At 41.6% G+C, this 18,947-nt stretch overlaps 1 protein-coding gene across 4 annotated transcripts in view; it reads right to left on the bottom strand.

Annotated features, from left to right (window-relative positions):
* cadm3 (cell adhesion molecule 3) overlaps positions 1 to 18,947 on the bottom strand; it is an 81,863-nt gene that overhangs the window by 7,603 nt on the left and 55,313 nt on the right. For all 4 annotated transcript variants that reach the window (XM_068340613.1, XM_068340614.1, XM_068340617.1 and 1 more), the window contains exons 5-7: positions 14,022 to 14,159; positions 4,310 to 4,480; positions 3,681 to 3,771 (exon numbers count right to left, since the gene is read on the bottom strand). In XM_068340613.1, the coding sequence (XP_068196714.1) occupies positions 3,681 to 3,771; positions 4,310 to 4,480; positions 14,022 to 14,159 (400 nt within the window). The remainder of the gene's footprint in view (positions 1 to 3,680; positions 3,772 to 4,309; positions 4,481 to 14,021; positions 14,160 to 18,947) is intronic.

Raw genomic sequence — 18,947 nt, 5'->3', positions numbered from 1 at the left:
TTTGCATTTATTTTATTATTAAATTAATTATTAAAATAACAAAAAAAGAAATTTTACAAACATAGTCGCGCAGAATATTTTTTCTGAATTAATTTTATTATTAAAATAATTATTAAAATAAAAAAATACAGTAAAAATTTTTTTTTAGACACTCGGGTCTTTATGCTCTCAAGGGCCACATAAAATGATGTGGAGGGCCACATTTGGCCCGCGGGCCATGAATTTGAAATATGTGTTGTAGAGGCTAGAAAAACAAAGTTAACGTATCTTGTTTTTAACAAAGTGCTTACTTAATGACACATCAGTCCAACTTTCCTCCCACTTCGACTTCCTGTCTCCTCTCCTGGACAAATGTAAAGCTGTTCTAATTACAGTATTTTCTGTATTATAAGGCGCACCTAAAAGCCTTTTAATTTTCTCAAAAACCAACAGCGCCTTAAAATCCAATGCGCCTTATATATGAAAAAGGTTTTAAAATAGGCCATTCAATGAAGGTGAGTCTTATAAATCATACACCTTAAAATCCAGTGCCCTTTATATATCAAAAAAGTTTTAAAATAGGTCATTCATTGAAGGTGCGCCTTATAGTGCAGAAAATACTAGTTTTCTAGACAATGAATGAACCGACTCGTCCTTGTCTCTTTAGTTCTACGATACGGTTTCATTCAGAAAAAAACTGACGTGTTGAACGTGTTCCCGCCTCGTGTCGCCTGAGGTTTCCCAACCGCGGCGATGACATTGACTGCACAAAGAAGCTTTCGCTTAAACAAAAGTACGCCAGGCTTTCCATGTGTAAATGTGTTAAGTGAACAATCTAACTTAGTTAAAATGTCTTCAAGTGCAGAAATGTGATGCCACTGCATGCACTGGTGATCGAATAGATGGAGGGGGTATAATAGAATGTAGAGCACAGATTCCTTTCTCTTCCATTAGGAAGCTCCTGCCACCAGTCGTCACGGAAACAGAGGACACAAATTTGATACGGTAAGTTATTCTTTTGACAGGATGTGACCATGGAGAGAAGACTGTGTATCATGGAATGGAGAGTGACTTTTATTGGGTTTGACTGGGTGTGTATGTGTGTGTGTGTGTGGGGGGGGGGGGTACAGTCAGAGAGGAAGTGAGGGATGTGAGTGGCTGGGCGTGTCAGAGGAAAGGTGTTGGAGCTGTGATTGGGTTTTGACTGACAGATTGCAGGGGCAAGTGGTATCTGATTGGATCGGACACTGACTCATCCACTCACACACACACACACTCACACTCACACACACACACACACACACACACACAGGATTTCTCTTGTTTGTTCTCTCTCTGTCTTAGTCATTTGCCGCTTGTCACCAAATCTTCCTGTCTCCTCTCCCGCCCACACTTTGCCTCTACCTCTCCCTCTCCTGTCGGTTTGTTTTCCTCACCTATGCCGCCTCTCCTTCCCTTGTCATTTTTTATTTTTATTTTTTTGCCTCAATATCGCAATATGTCTCTTCTATTGTCCTATTCCTTTTTCCTTTTTTTAAAAAAACAAAACACCACAGCCCCTGTCACTCAGATGACGCTTTTTATCTTAAACCTCTCCATTTATTATGAGGTCAGCAATACCAGCTGGAGTTTGAACCCCGAGCCGGAGCTCATTTTGATCTACGCAGCACCATTTATTACTTTATGACAAGAGCTTTTCTTATGTAGTAAATATATCATGCTATGGATGCTCCACAGAGTTGAACTATATCACAAAAAAAAAATGCATTTCAAGCTCGGCGGTCGCTGTGGGAATTGAACTCCTGACTCTGGTAGTTCATGCCTTGCTTTTTTTTTCTTCCCCCCACTCCTATCTCGAATTCATCGACTCCCTCGCTGCTTGTAAAAGCATGCACACGAGATGACAGTCGTCTCCCCACCCCCCTCATCTTGTTCTGACTGCCAATCAAACTAAACAGCCAGTCCTATTCCTGGCCGCTGCTCTGATGAGCTGAAAGGGAAAGAGAAGGGAGGTGGAGACAGGGAGGGACGGGGGTGGGGGGTGGGGACAGGAGTGCAGATGAGGAGGAAGGATGGATGGATGGATGGGGAGTAAAGGGAAAAGGTGTGTCTAGAGATAGAGGAGGGTTATAGGAGGAGAGATTAAAAAAAAAAACCGAGAGGGGTGGGGGGGCAAAGAAAGCAGAGCGACAAAACGGAGAGGAGGGAAAGAGCCAAGAGTGACGAGATACTCGATGATGGAGGGATGGGGTGAGGATGGGGGGGGGGCGAGAGTGGATCAATAGAGCTGCTGGGATGGAGGTTCATCTATAATGCAGAAAGGCCAGGAGAGGGAGTGTGTTTGTGTGGGTCGCGTTTAAGAAGGTTGCAGTGTGTTTTTGTGTGTGTGTGTGTGTATGAGCATCATAGTAACTGTGTACACACACCGTATCGGTGTACATCAGTGTTAAGCTTGTAGGAGCAGGTGTTTCTGTTCGCCTGACTTGCGCGCACACTCGTGTACATGTCACGGTTCACGCCTTGCACACGGACGTGTCACAGATTGAAGATTAATTAGTGACTGTGGGTCTTCAGGTTGCGTTATTGTGTGTTTAAATTCCTCAGTAAATAACTGAATGTGTGTGTGTGTGTGTGTGTGCATGTGGATCCAAAGCGCCTGTAAACACTTAGTGGAACAGTGACAGGTTGAATTGGTCCGACAGTCTTCAGCTCCAACGCTGCGGTAAGATAAGGAAAGTCAAGTTACTACGTTTGGGAGATAGGAAAGATAATCCCCTTGTGTTATTCCAAAAGATTTACAAGCTGCAGAAATAATATTAAAAAACGAGCACACGGCTCAATTTCAGGTGAGAGATGACATTAGCGCGCTCGCCAAGAGGAGATGATAAAACAGCGACGAGCTCTCGAAGAAAGACAAGTACGTAAAAAACAGAATTAACTGTCTGCTGAAAAACCACCATCATCAGTAAAACAGTCGTATCAGTCAACCACTTTTTTTTTTTTAAATTTATGTTGGGGTTTTTTGGATCGATGTGATTTTTATTCATTTTTTAAAATGTATTTATTTATTTATTTTTAATTAAATTCTTCATTCTCCAAAGTGTTCAGACGTCTGGCACCAAAACCAGCCAGCTTTGTTTTTCCTGCCACCCCGGCCACTATTTCTCACTGACATCATCTGAGGTCAATACCTGCCGAGACGGAACCGAGGTCGGATCAGATATCCGGGGGCAGCTTCTAGAGATAGAGGTGTTTTTAGTGAGGATCTGTTGTTGTGTCTCCAACAGAACCGGGCCACTGAAGCTTATTTGAGAATGAATTAAGAGACGAAGCGCCCGGCGCCGCACCACGTGTCGCATTAAGTCCTCTGACTTACAAGGATCCCTGTTAAATAAAAACAAGACTCAAATCATCAGTAGCTGTCAGAACACAGGCCTCTTAATAATGTGGCAAGCTGCCTGGAAATGCTGGAACATGACGATGTTTAATTATATGCTGACCAAACGATACTGAGTGAATGATGTGATGTGGATGTTCTGTTCATTTAATGACTTACCGTTGGTGTACTGAGTAAAATGAATCAATAAAAAAAAAAATCTATATTCTCTAAGCAAGTGAAATTTAAAAGTTGGTAAGGTAAAACAATGTGTGTGTGTTTGTGTGTTTGTGTGTGAGTGTGTGTGCGTGTGTGTATCTCTTACTCAGGATTGCCATCACCCAAGCACTGAAGGCGAAACTTCTCCCCCTCTCTCGGTAGAGTGCTCTGGGGCTGGATTTGCACATTTGGGGAATCTGTATGTTGTGATCAAACACACACACAAACACACACACACACACACACACACACAAATGCAGACTCAGAGGATGCAAAAAAAGACACATATGCGCAGAGACAGTGCCGATCTGCATCCTGCAGGCGTCACCGTCTCCCTGCCTCCCGCGATGACATCAACCTTTCTCGCATCACGTTGCCGAGGCGATGCACCGGAGAGGCTCGGTCCACAGGGTGGCAGCACTGACACGGATCCGGACGCGGGCCTCTTTAGGGGTTTCATTTTTCACCATAACTGGCCCCGACTGGCCACAGTGATTCAACTCTGGACGAGTGCACCATCAGAGGAAGGTTAAAGTCCTGTGTGGTCATTATTACACACGGCTAATGGGGGACGATACCCGACTGCAGAGACACGGAATGTGTCTGTGCTGCCGGGCAAAGCGAGAGTGGGAATAAAGGTGGGAATAAAATAAAGCAGGGATTTCACTCTTACACCTGTCTGCCCCTCGACTCGCTTCTCCACCAAGCCCCCTCCCCCCCGCCCGACTGACTCACACAACACTCGCAGAGCCTGTTCGGTCCTCTTATCACCGGGGTTGAGGGAGCTGTGGTTGACGGCGCAGGTGATCAGGGTGTTGTCGTCCTCGCGGCTCACCTCCAGGGTGAGCTCGCTGCTCACGTTGTAGGTGGGGTCGTCTGGAACGGACTCCACCACATTGGGACCTCCTGGGGGTGAGGAGAGACGAGTAAAAAAGGTGGAAGACGGGTCAAGGGAAAGATGTGTGAATCTATGCCAGGGCGCAACATTTGGACCACACACACAATCATAGACACACACACACACACACAAACACACACTGGAAAAGGTCCTTTCACTGTAATTAAGACATGGTGGTCTCATGTTGTAGAAGTGGACCTTAATGACACCCATTTGTTCTCATTAAATGATAAATGTTCTTTCTGTGCCGTTACCTTGTGGCCCCTTAGTGTTTTATTCCGTTATCTATCACTATATGCCACATATACTGCGAGTCTAACACACATTTACACACATTTCTGAAGCAATAACACACTTTTTTCTCACTAAAGTGAACTTTTTTTTGGCTGACTGTTCAGTTTTATCCATGAAAAGGTGATTTAAAAAGGAAAAAAAAAAAAAAAGCTGGCAGGGTTGCCTTCAAAGATAAGAGGACAAGCACCAGGGTGTGCGCCCTGGTGAAAATGTGTCAGAGTGATTCGACGATGAATGGATCGACTGAAACCGAGTCAGCAAACTTTTTTTTTTTTTTTTTTGAGAATTGACTGATGATTGAAGCGATCAATCAATCTGAACTGTCAAATATTCATTGGATTCAGCCTTTGCATTTCCCGTTTTTACGTCATCGCACGCCCAGTGTGTGTTTGTTGTGTTGAAAATGTGTTGTTGTTTTTTTGGAGAAGAAAATCAAGTTATCTGCCAACTTTAAAATTATGATGGGCCAATTTTGAGCTTTTTAAACTATTAATCAAAGAGATTATTTTTTCAGATGAATTAATGATGAAACAACCATCAGATTCAGCCTCTTGGTGGATTTTCCAAAATACTGCGAGTGTGGTCAAAGTCCCTCCTGAAGATTTCCTCTTCTTCATAAAACATAAAAAAACAAAAACAACACAATAAACAAACGTAACCTTTCACATCAGCTTGCAGATCTCTCGTCTGCGCTAAACCAGGCTCGTCTGTGATGTTTCACGCTGAAGGACACCAAAGGAACCACAGACATCTTCCTGCTGCTGAGTCCAAGTTTCTTTGGACATCCTTTACCGTTGCTTAGGAAACGGCTTTTTGCAATTTACATGTAATGAAATCCAAGGAGGAGGCTGGAGAAGGAGCTATATCCAAGAACAGAGCCTTATTTTGGCAGATAGAGGAGAATCTACGGCATCTTCACCGCAAGCTGTTGCAGCCATATTTTGTTATTCAGAGTGATAAAACAGGTGTGAATTTATGGCTTAGTAAGTAATAATATTCACAGATTTTCATATAGATACTGCAGTTTCGCTTCATTTTTTTTATATTTCTGGCAGTATCCGCCAGTTCTGTGTGTGTACGACATGAAAAGAGGATGAAGAAGAAGAGAGAGATTCACGTGCGAGAGAGATTCACGTGACGCAGCATCCACCGGAGTTTAGAGTATATGAAAGCAGAAATGCGGTGGAGACTATCATCTGGAGAATCTCAGTGCTTTTGTAAGCCGATGCATCTAACTGGGTGGTCAGACCGTGAAAGTGGTTGGTGAAATCTTGGAAAGTGGACCGGAACCTTATCACTTTGCGCTGCATGTACCCACACACACACACACACACACACACACACACACACACACACACACACACACACACGCACACACACACACACACACACGCACATACACATGCATGCACACATGCATGGGCACATGTAGGTCAAGCTCATGAATAACATACACAGAGGAGACAGAGATAGTGGCAGGGGAGGAGATTGAATAACAGACATGCATACACACTTTTTTTTGCCCCAGTCTCTCTCTCTCTCTCTCTCTCTCTCTCTCTCTCTCTCTCTCTCTCTCTCTCTCTGTCTCTCTCTCTCTCTCTCTCTCTCTCTCTAACTCTCTCAAACACACACAGATATTAAAGACCCTCCTCCTCCTCCTCCTCCTCCTCCTCCTCCTCCTCCTCAAGAGAACTCTTCAAATATCACAGAATCTAATGACATCTCTCATTTTATTACCATAACCAGTCCTCTGACCCAAGGAGAAAATTAGTTTACTTTCCAGGTGCATTTCAATAATCTTACAACACTCAGAGGAGTCTCTCTCTCTCTCTCAGCATTAAAGATGTTTGGGTCTCAGAAACTAGACCTGGGAATGAAGAAATCGTGTTTGTTTACTCACTCATGATGTACTCGCTGACTCTACTGCACGGTGTTTTTTTAGAAATTATACCACTGGGTTTTCATGAGTTTCTCAGGCTCAGAGGGTCACAGAACTGACTTCACAGACTCATTAAGAAAAAAAATAAGGAGGAATCAGTTCAAGCATTGTTTTTTCCCCAAGACGGCAGTGATGCACATTTACTCATAATTCACATTTCCTCAGTTCATTATTAGATAATCAGTACATTTGCATGTCTGCTGCTGCAAAGAAAGGGGGAAACCAGAAAATCAGACTGGAGAGCAGTAACAGGATTGTTACAGTGGATTACACACAAACTGAAGGGGTTAGGCTTCTTAAAGGGTGAGCTCAAATAAAATTTTTAAAAAGCCTATATTTGCCGTGATAATTTTTTACCGATAATCCGATCTTCACCCATTCACGATGGAGTTGATTGAAATCTTGAGCACCTCTCTCTACACACACAAACGGGAACCCCTCCTTAATCTGCTTAATCCAAAAGAAGAGGCTGCGAGCATACTGGGGGAATATTTCTGTGTTGAACTAGTCCCAATGAAAGATGTTCATTGTGTGTTTTGAGGATTATCAGCTGTCATCAGGATGTTGTTTGTTGTTGCTTTAAATTCACAACCATCAGGCTGGAGAAAAAAAAAATAGAAATCAATAATCAGTTCATGCAGATGAAAACTATCTGCATGGTTGGATTAGGATTAAGGTAATTTTGCGTTTTAATTATGGTTAAATGAAGTACAATAATCTTTATATTTACAATGCCTAACCCCTTGATGCTCTCATTAGCCCCAATTGCAGCGGCAGCAGCTGTTTACGGCTCTGACAAAGCTCATCTACGTAATGTGAGTTTTTATACTAGCAGAACCGTGACGCAGGCTGATAATCACTGTCCAAGTAGCGGGAAAAATCCACCAACTAATCGCTATAACCTCCACTTGCAAACCATGAACTTTATGCCATTTTATTTATGTCAAGGTTGAGGAGCGAGAGAAAAGGGCAGAGACACGACCTCTCCGAGGGGGCCGATCCTGCTCCTGCCAGCAGGAGAGTGTGTTTCCTTGGGTTTATTTCACACAGAAGACAGGCTGAATGAGTACACAAACTGTTTTCTTTATTGTTTGAGGAGCAGAGAAACAAGCATCCCCCTCATTAAAGACTTCTACAGCTGGTTGAAAGACAGAGAGAGGTCAAGAGAAAGCGGGCTTCCGAAACGCAAAGTTATTAATAACTTACTGAGAGCTTTGTAACTCCATGGTTTGCCCAGTTAGGAACCAGCTATAGGGGACGCAGCGGAACATTAAGCAGCCTAAAGAATCTGATCTTCCCCCTCAGGAGTTGCTGCTTGGAAACTTACAGGGAGGGGGATGTTGGACCAGAATTCAATTGAACACAAACAGCTACAAATGGAAGATCATGCTTGTCCACCGTTGCTGGATATAAATGTTGCTTGCGAAACAAATTCAACACATCAACTAAGGTGTCAATGCTGCCTGCAGCTAATCCGCACATCTCCCCAGTGACCAAAAATCTGTTATTGAAGGTGAGATGATGTGAGAACAAAATATCAAATGTGTTCACTTAAGAAGCTGGAACCCTTCAGGATCAAGCTATGGTCGGTTTAAAGCATGTATTTATGATATAATGACTTTATATCATATTATATTATTAGTTTCAAAAAGTTCACTTTACAAAAATACCAAATCTTTTAAATATCATATCATCAAAGGTGGGGGGGGGGGTTTAATGCCAAATGAATCTTTAAACATAAATATCAATATTCAATTAGTATAAGTGTGTGTGGCATTCTGCTTTTAAATATTTAACCTCAGCTATATTCCAGTACCTGCTGAAAATTTAATGGCATGCCTGCACCTTTATTTATTTATTTATTTATTTTTATTAAAACTCGTATTCCTTGAATAAAAAAGGTGACTAACTTCCCCCCAGGTAGTGATGTGATGCAGATGAGGTGGTGGTGCTGATGATGCTTAAACCCTCCAATGTGCAATTCACCATAAAATAATCATGTTAGGAGAACCAAACAACCCGATGCAGCAATTACTGCAGCCAGCCCATGTGAGCCTTTAAGGCTGTGTTCTAGTTGTGACCGCTGGTTCTGGATTAAAGCTCAAACAAGTAGTCAACGGAGTGATTAGAGGATGGAAATAAAGTCATTTATGTTTTTCTAATCATGAAAACTGACATATGAGACATAGGAGACACTTTCATGAGTCTGATTACAAATTTCATAACATGTCAGACAATTATAAAAAAAAAAAGATTACTGCAAGATTTTGGTCTGCATTTGGAACTATCATAATATTTTCTTTGATTCACTTGATATTCTAATGGCATAAATTTAAAAAAAAAAAAAGAGAAAACTACTACAAACTATTCTGCAGACTGCACCATTTTCCTTGTGACAATATAATCAATTTACTATTTCAAGAGATTCATCAGAAAATCATTGCTGGGTTCTCTGCCTCCCTCTTCTCCCCTCCCTCTGGCTGTTGTCAGGCGAGAAGCAAAAGACATTTTAAAATATGACATTTACTTCTCGTCTTGAATATATTTGGCTTTTTTGGACTGTCGGTCTGATAAAAACAAGTCATTTAAAGCTTTCACTTCAGCTCAGGTAAATAAATTCTGATGAAATTTTTGACATTTTAAAAAAATGCAACCCTTCCCCGCACCCTGAGTTGATAATATTTATCAGTAATGAAAGTAATCATCAGTTGCGGCTCCATCGTGGATCAAAAATACTTTTAAAAAAAAGAGCATGGTAGGAAAACCAGATGAACGAGTGACTAAAATCTCCTTATTATGCCACAACTCTGCCGACTGTACAAGGAGCTTACCCTCAGCCACTCCAGTGAAGCGACTCAGTCGCCACGAGTAGAATACGGGTTCTACTCGGAGGTGTGAAAATGTGCCGCTGTGAATAGAAGGCAGTGCATGGCTAAACACTGCTGTGCACACTCAGCAAAAAAATCCTACCTCTGTGGATGAGGGGAAGGTCTTAAAATAATCAAAACAGTCATCATTTTTAAGCCTAAATCGGATTACAGCCGGGTGAAAGCACCCAAGTCTTAATTTAAAGGTCCAGATGAGGTCATCTGTTCGTTTAATTAAATGAAATAAAATGAAAAAAGTTTGGGAAACTTCCACGCTTCTGTTTCTCTGCACATTTTTTTTTTTTTTGGCGGTTGCAGAAAACAAAAGTTCATTTCATCTATACAGCAGAACATTTACTGTTTACCGTCTTTATCGAATCACTTTTTTTTTTTTTTTACATTTTATACACAGTGAGTGTGAAATTTCTTTTTAATTTAAACAAACTCCCACACTATTAACAACTGCTGCACCTTTTTAAGTCAGTCATCAATCAAACGTGTCAATCATTCACTCATTCCCTGTGATGTATTATGGGTTTTTTCTTTAAATTTTACATAAATGAAAAACTAAATTCGAGATTTTTTTTTTTTAACTTTTGGAAATTTGGATGTTCGCTTTTCCCTGTTTCCATTTTCATAAAACGAAACATTACTCAGAATATTTGACATTCTCTACTAAATCTAAGCATTATCTGCAGAATGAGAATGAGTTTTATCCATCAAATAGCGGAAGACTTTAGCGGGGCCTTAATTTATTCCTCCATAAAACGGTGTGACAACCAGCTCTTCTTGTCACACTTCATTTTCAAATCTTTATCTTATGTCTCGTTCAAATTTTTGCCCTCACAGCGATTCCATTACCAGTGAAGCAAAAAACCAGGTGTTATGTAAGACAGTATATACTATATGTATATACTATATGTAATTGCAAAGCAATCTGAGAGGAGGTGTCACTTTGCCAAAGAGATTACTTTTTACTTTTGGACTTTTCGTAACATTTTTCAGATCCTTTATTCTGTTATTTTAAGGATGTGAGTGTTTTGAATATGCTACATGTTTAAATGCTTCCCTTCCACTGTGTGTTTCATCACTTCCGTCCTGCTTCTCAGTTTGGACACACACCCGTGTACCCTCCACCATACGCCCCATGTTCCTGCATTATGACAATCTGGGGCCAATATTCAGCCAGTATGGCCTTAAGTACCACCATAAATCCCCATTATCCCCAATCCAATACATTGATGTCACTAAATGATCCATAGCCCTTTCACACAGTACAACTAATACAGTCTTCAAAGCTCTTAGCTTTCATTCTTCTCCATTACCACTCCCTTTTCCCGTACTCCCTCACTCTGAGTCCCCCCCCCCCCACATCCTCTCGATTTAAATCCTCTTTCTGGATTTCTCTCTCCATTTCATCACCCGCACCTCCTGGTTTTTTTTTCCCCCTTCCTCTTTTTTCTCCTGTTGCACTCTCTACCACTCTTCTTTTAAAAAACAAGTCTACTCCAGCTTCATCTCCTGCCCCCCAAGTCTACGCTCACGCTCAGCCGCAAAAAAAACCCCCCACCTTGCTTCTTCTTCTTCTGTGGTATTCTTAATTCCCCAGACTGTTCTCTCCCATTTCCCACAATCCCTCTCTTCCGTCGCTTCTTTGACACTTCTACCACGCTCCTTCCTCCGTCTGTTCTCTGGTTTGTGTGCGTCACTTTTTTCTTTTTTTTTTTTAGCGTCGCCGTCTCTCACAAACTACCTGCATCGTTGTCATCCCCCTCACACACACACACACACACACACACACACACACACACACACACACACACACACACACACACACACACACACACACACACACACAACCTCCTTTCCAGGGTTGACAGTGACGCTGTCAGAGACTCGGTGATGAGCAGCAGTCTTTCCAACAAACACACACACACAGACACACACACACACACACACACACACACACACACACACACACACACACACACACACACACACACACACACACACACACACACACACACACACACACACACTCTCTAACCCATGAATGAGAGGCTGTACTGGTAACACACTGACCTGTGGCGCTCTGCTGCTGCTGCTATCTAGCCAGAGATGTGAGTGTGTGAGTGTGTGTGTGTGTGTGTGTGTGTGTGTGAGTGTCTGGCATTCCAACAACGACCGGTGTTGTGTGGCGTCAGAACAGCTGGGCCCGGCCTCCATCGCACCATCATTCACATCCAGTTGATCTCCTCACAAAAAAAGCTCCGTCCGCCTGCTTTTTCTCTATGGTCTCCCTTGTTTTGAGGGTCAATTCAACCAAATTTACAAGTCAGAACATCTCCCACACACACACAAACACACACACACACACACGCACAGCACATCCCCACTGGCTGACTGCTGATTCAGCAAAATCCTGAATTACTTTGCAAGTCTAATTTAGTGTAGTCCCTTTTATGGTCAAGGTTAGGCAAAAAAACTGTGTTTATTGCAGGAGAGAAAGATAAATTGTAGGACTGTGGCAAACTTTTTTGTATGAAAAGGATGTGCTGTGCATTCACTGCCTCCCTATATCTCCACAAGCGTTATTTAACACAAAGCATGTACGACTTCCCCCTGCGTTGGCACAAAGAAGTAAATCACAAAGAGCAGATGAGTCCATTTTTAAATATGAAACTATTTCCTCAGCTAAAGGCAGGTATAAAGGATTTAGAGAAACAAAAAGCTTCTAGTTTTCTAGAAAAGATTCATGAAAGCCTCAAATGAATAAAACGTCGCTTTTAAATAAGTGGGATTATTTGGCGGAGATCTCAACAGGCTGATATTCTCAAAACATTGAGAAATAAATGCACGAGCAGGTACGATTTAACAAAAAAAAAAAAAAAATCTTCTTAAAAGACACTCCAGACTCCTTTTCCCCCATCTGTCCCCTGTTGTAAATTTCAGCCGTAACAAAAGAGCAGATAATCTGTCCTCAGGCAGGCAGCACTCCCATCCATTCCTCCTTTCTCTTTGTAGCTCCGGTCCATTTTTTTTTTTTCGTCTTCTCTCGACTCATTTCAATCCATAATTACAGCAAACACTAACACTGCCAAGGCTTCAGCGACAGAAGATGGACATTTTTTGTATTAATAAAAGAAAAAAAAAAAGCCTAAGTGTCGCATTTTCACATCAATAAATCATTATCGTATTATATCACCATATTATGCTGGTGTAATTACTGTTGCAAAGACGATCTAGGCGAGGCAGGGTTTGATCTAGCAGGACATCTGCTGGAGAGCTTTCCAAACAGACAGAGGGTGCTGTTCCTCCAGTGCAAACACAGCTTAAAGCTTATAGTTTTGTAGTAAATGGCAGATGGTGGAAGGAGCAAAAGGGCGACAAAAACAACACTTTCAGCATATTTGTTCTGCTCGATAAAACCAAGCAGTAAAACCTTTTGACTGATGAAGATGTCAGTCGTCGGGAGGGTTTGTTGTTTTGGTTTTTTTTGCCGGGAAACATTGTCATACTTTTTGGAGAAAATGCTACCACTGCCAATACCACTGGTGTGAGTCAGAGTCTTGCCAATCGTCTTCCTTGATTTTTCAATTTGTCTGGAAGAAGAAAAGCGGTTTTAATTTGTCCTCCGCTGCTCTTTCTTCCTCTGCTCATTTCTTCCTGTTTATCTGGAACAAAAGACCCGGTCTGCCTTGACCTGACGCAAAGCTCTATCTCTGTTCCTCTGTTCAAAGCGCATCCCTTCATCCTCTCATCCTCTCCTCTGCCCTGCCTTTTTATTGCTGGATTCTGTCGTTATCCCCTGACTAGATCCAACCCACGCTATCTCCCCCCCCCCCCGCTCGCTCGCTCGCTGCTGTGTCACTCCCAGTCGTGGATACTGTCGCAGCTCAGCCGATGACACATATATACTTGCAGGGGGAATAAAAACCCCCCCCCCAAAAAAACCCAAACAGCATCCACACACACACACACACACACACACACACACACACACACACACACACACACACACACACACACACACACACACACACACACACACACATACACACACACACACACACACAGATACACTAACATGAAAAAACACGATCAAAGCAAACACACAGTGTCTTGAAACATGGACAAGCACAAATTTACAGGATTAGAAGTTGAATTAAATGTTAGGAAAAAGGGAGGAAAACACATTTGCGGCGTTTTTCAGCGTGCGCGCACACACACACACACACACACACACACACACACACACACACACACACACACACACACACATACACAAACCACATTCTTGCATTTGTGTAGCTCAAACTTGCAGCTAAACGCTACATCACACTCCATCAACACACACACACACACACACACACACACCGGCATGACAAGCCAATAACATGAACATCACAACACGCAATCAGAGCATCCCCCCCCCCAAGACTCTCTCACCTTTCAGCTCCTCCTCTCCCCGGTACCAGTGCAAGCTGGCAGGGGGTTTACTGCCAGTGCTGGTGCAGGTCAGGATGACGGTGCCCCCCTCCAGCACCGGATTCTCAAAGCCCGTGATCTGAGGTTTGCTTGGCTCGCCTAGAGAAAGATGGAGACAGAAGGAGTTGTGGAGTTAGGAAACTTTTAATCCGCAGGGTTTCACCTCGTAGCCAGAGAGGAGTCAGAGAGAGCAAACTTTCTACGTATCAAAAAATATTTGGTCGATTCTGAAAGTTGTGATTGAAAAGGCATCAGAAAAAGATAATGGTGCGGGTTTGCAATGATTTGAGTCCTTTTGCACAGCACTTCAAATGTTTGTACAGCTTCTGTACACCCTGAAAGTCCAGAAGCAACAAACTCACAAGTCAGTGTGCATCAGGACAGATGCAAAAAAAACACAAAAAAAAACCCCAATTCTGTTATGGGAACACTTACAGCTGAGAAAATATGACTTTTCTGTCTCGGAAATAAAGGCAGAAGCAGCTGGAAGAAGCAGTTAGGCCACAAAATGCAGCCAAACTGTCAATATGTGACCAAAGTTAACATCACCTCAACTGTGGCAATATTACCTCACAAAGCCAAAGTACAGTTCCACAAAAACGCTGAACTGCAAAAGAACAGCTTCACACGAGCATCGAAAATGTCCCAACATCACAAGAAAAGGCAGCAGCAGCACAACACAACAAAACTCACTTTTGATTCACTTCATTATAATGCAATATTGATCAACACACTCAAGTTCCATGACTAAAAAGATTCCCTCTTTTCCAACATTTATTTATTGACTATGATTAATTGTACCTCCAAATTCTTTTTTAAAAAACATTTTTTTTATTCTAAAACATAGGCCCTGAACTTCGGATGTAAATCTTTTACTGCCACTGTGTTTAAAGGACTTGTTAGACTATGAGATTTGAAGAGCAGTCTGCTTGTAATTTTTCAAAAGAGAAATCAGAAAAACTCCAGCAGTTGAAGTGATTTTTTTATATAAAGTAAATTAGTATAATACCAGTGATTATTAGCACTAAAAAGGAAAGGAAATGCTTATTTCACAATGGGGACTGATTATTTCTCGCCAATATCACATCTGCTTACTGTTCTAAAAGCCACATCCAGCTAAATAGTAATTTGGTGGATTTAATCAATGAACCTACTGTTGAATGAACATTTTAATTTCGCGAAACAATCTATGAGTGCTATCAAAAGGATTTTAAATCATGAGTCATTGCAAAATATTTAAATTGACTTTGAAAAATTGTATTAACTGACAAATTTCACCGTTCTGATGACAAGTGCATATCATTCAGTTTTGAATAAGACTTAAAAACATGATAGCGAAGCATGAAGAAGCAGAATATTGAGACCAAATTATTCCCCAAACACAATGATGAAATCTTTCATTAACCCACCATTCCAACAGTAATTGTGGCACACATTAAGTATTCCAAGATTGGCAGTGAAGTCCCAAAAGGAAAGATGGCTGTCTACTGAGATGAATGTGGGAATGAAATTAATTTAAAAAAAATTATAGTGTGGTGTAACATTGAAATGAGCTCTATAGCTGCAGCAGCCTTGGAGTTTTTACAGTTCCAGACAGTCTGGTAAATAATTTTATGTGTCCATTAGTAAAAAGACTAGATCAAATATTGAATGATTCATTCAGGCTTCATTATTTTGTGTGGACACTTGATGTGAGACACAGACAGAGATGGAATGACCCCCCTCACCCCCCCCCCCCCACAGCCAAACCAAAATTACATTCAGCGTCCATTCTAAGAGATATTCTTCCAGATTCCTGTACTGTCAAACATTTTTGACTAATTACTAATTATTAACTGTGAAGTGACAACCAAAAAACAAGAAGACAAAATCTGCGCATCCAATTTACAAAATGTCCCAGAATCAACATCATGGTTGGAGGCACAAGTGGCAAAAAATGAAAACTTTTTCTGCACTCCATCTGGAGGAAAAAAAAAAAAAATGTGGGCGGCACTTATCTCCAAGTGTTGGTGGAGATTACTGTCACTCTGCTTTTGAAAATAATGAACATTCGGTTCGCCGTAGACTGCATTCTCGTGCATTAAGGGAGGAGAGAGAGGGTGATGGACAGACAGAGAAGTAGAGCTGAAAGAGAGGAAAGACTGGGAAAGAAAGGTAGGGAAAGTATATTCATTAAAAATAGAAAGTTTTTGTACCAGTTGTTTCATTTCATGTGTGTAACATGCAAGGATATATATATATATAGTATATATAGTATACATAGTATATACGCACACAGTACATACACTAGCAGACGTCACTTAATTTTTTTTCCTTGATTCTAACTGCTTTTTCATATTATAGATATAAACTGAAGACATTAGCACTATGAATCAAGAGATACGGAGTTACACATCAACCAAAAATTTGTGAAGGAACTCCAAATACATTCTTTTATTTTAGATTCCATCCATCAGATGTCATGTCGGTTACACAGTTTACAGCCCTGCTTGACAACTGTCAGAATCCAAATCACAGCAAGAACCAATCTGTGAAGAGAAACGACAAGTCCATTGTTACTTTAAGAGCTGAAGGTTAGTCAGTCTGGAAAATTCCACAAACTTTGAAATGTGTCACGGAGCGCAGTTGCAAAAATACATCAAGCCCTAAAATGAAACTGGTTCAGGTGAGGACTGCCCCAGAAATGGAAGAGCAAAGGTCACCTCTGCTGCTGGGGATCAGCTCGTCTGAGGTGCCTGCCTCACAAAAGTTATCAGCACCTCAGATTAGAACCCAGATTAATTCCACACAAAAGTTCTGGTAGCAGATACATCTCTGCATCAACTGTTCAGAGGAGACGGAGAGAATCAGGCCTTCGTGGTCAAATAGCAGCTATTTGGAGAAATGACAAGCGGAAGGGAATCATCTGGGTCGAGAAACACAAGAAATGGATGTCAAACCAGTGGAAATCTGTGTTTTGGTCTGAGGAGTCCAAATGTGAGCTCTTTGGATCCTCCTGCCGAGTCTTTTTGGGATGAAGAGAAGATGAATGGATGATCTCTACAAGGAGGGGTTCAGCTGTCAAGCATCAACAGGGACAATGACCCCCAAACACACCTGCAGGTTGTGTAATAAGGGCTTTGACCAACAAGGTGAGGGATGGAGCATCAGATGACCCCCGCCTCCGCAGTCACCTGACCTGAACCCCGATCGAGATGGTTTGAGATGAGATGGACCGCACAACAACAAGTTTTAGCACCTCTGGGAAAAATATTCCATGAAAGTTCCTCCAGAGGGATCCAAGGGTGTGTGAAGCGGTAATAAAAGCAAAAAAGGGGGGAAAAAAATCTAAAATCTAAAACATGTTATTTCACTTCATAGTTTTGATGCCTTCATTGAGAATTTATAATGTGGACAATCATGAAAGAAAGAAGGAAAACCAATAAATGAGAGAGAGGGTGTGTCCAAACTTTAACCTGGTTATATTTATGTAGATATACTGAACACACACACACACACACAAACACACACACACACAGCCTTACCGATATTAAGTGTTATGAACTAACCAAGGTATACATCAAAAATAAAAAACGTGGTCAATATTTAATGTAGCAGTATTTGATGTAGTGCTCCGTGGGCAGAAGCTCCCTCGCAGTAAAGAAACACTGAATATTAATGAGGACATAATAGTGTACGTATAGAATGGTCAGAGAGGCTGTTTTGAGACCTTTTCCTCTTCAAGCAGAATAACAGAGACTAAAGCCGTTATAAATTATTCTCTCCTCAGCTCAGGAGAGAACAGAGAGGCATTCTTCACTAACACACACACACACACACACACACACACACACACACACACACACACACACACACACACACACACATGTACAAGCATTCTAAACTGACCATACTCAGTGTTATGCTCTCATGACTGTTTGTGTACGATGCACATTTTGCACATGTTAACACAAGAATGAATAACACACGCATGAACGCTGCAGACACCCCCCCCCCCACACACACACACAAACCTGATATGTGGTTGATTTTTCCCAGTGGGTTCTTTGCATTTTAGACATTTTACCATACATTTTTAATGGTTTGGCTCCCCCCCCCACCCCCCAGGGGGCATGCAATATTTATTGGATGCAATAATACAGTCAAAGTTGTCGATTAAAGCAAAAAATAAATTTAAAAAATGAAAAAATAGCTTGAATCACAATTAACCTGCAAAACTGGAAGAAATAAATGTGCAGTGATTCTCATGTTAATTTGAACTTAAACAGCTAAGGTAGACCTGTTTTCATCTTTAGTGTGACACACACACACACACACACACACACACACACACACACACACACACACACACACACACACACACACACACACACACGCATGCGTCACATTAATATTACAGACTTTTCTGCTGCTCATGGCGTTGTCCAGAACAACCATATTGAATTCCTTTCAATAAATTTCTGCAACACCGCCAAAATGTTTGAATAAATGCTGTCAAAATTATTTATTCAGAGATGCTTACACAGCTACTTGGCTAACAAAACCCAAAATTTTTTCGGGAACAAGCTTGTGTGGCCTTTTTCAAGCCACGCTGCTCTACTCTAAATTTCAGCATCACTTGTTTCCAATGAGAGCATTTTTCATTGGAAACAGGTAAAAAAAAAACATCTTCGCCACAGCAAGAACTGCATTCTGGGTTCATATTCCTCCGATTGATGGTGGGTTTTTGCTTTTTTCTTTTTTTTTTCTCGATCAGCACAAACGATGACTCATTACGTAGCAATTTAAAAAGGGGGGAATTGGATGGCCTGAGACGCTGGCTGTAAATCTGCCCACCGCAGCCTCTCAGGAATATCAGAGCAGCTGTCCCCCCCCCCCCCTTACATA

Source organism: Antennarius striatus, chromosome 18, assembly GCF_040054535.1.
Source record: "Antennarius striatus isolate MH-2024 chromosome 18, ASM4005453v1, whole genome shotgun sequence".
Lineage (NCBI taxonomy): Eukaryota > Metazoa > Chordata > Actinopteri > Lophiiformes > Antennariidae > Antennarius > Antennarius striatus.
The sequence above is the reverse complement of the archived record's forward strand: the minus strand, read 5'-3'. Positions and strand labels throughout refer to the sequence as shown.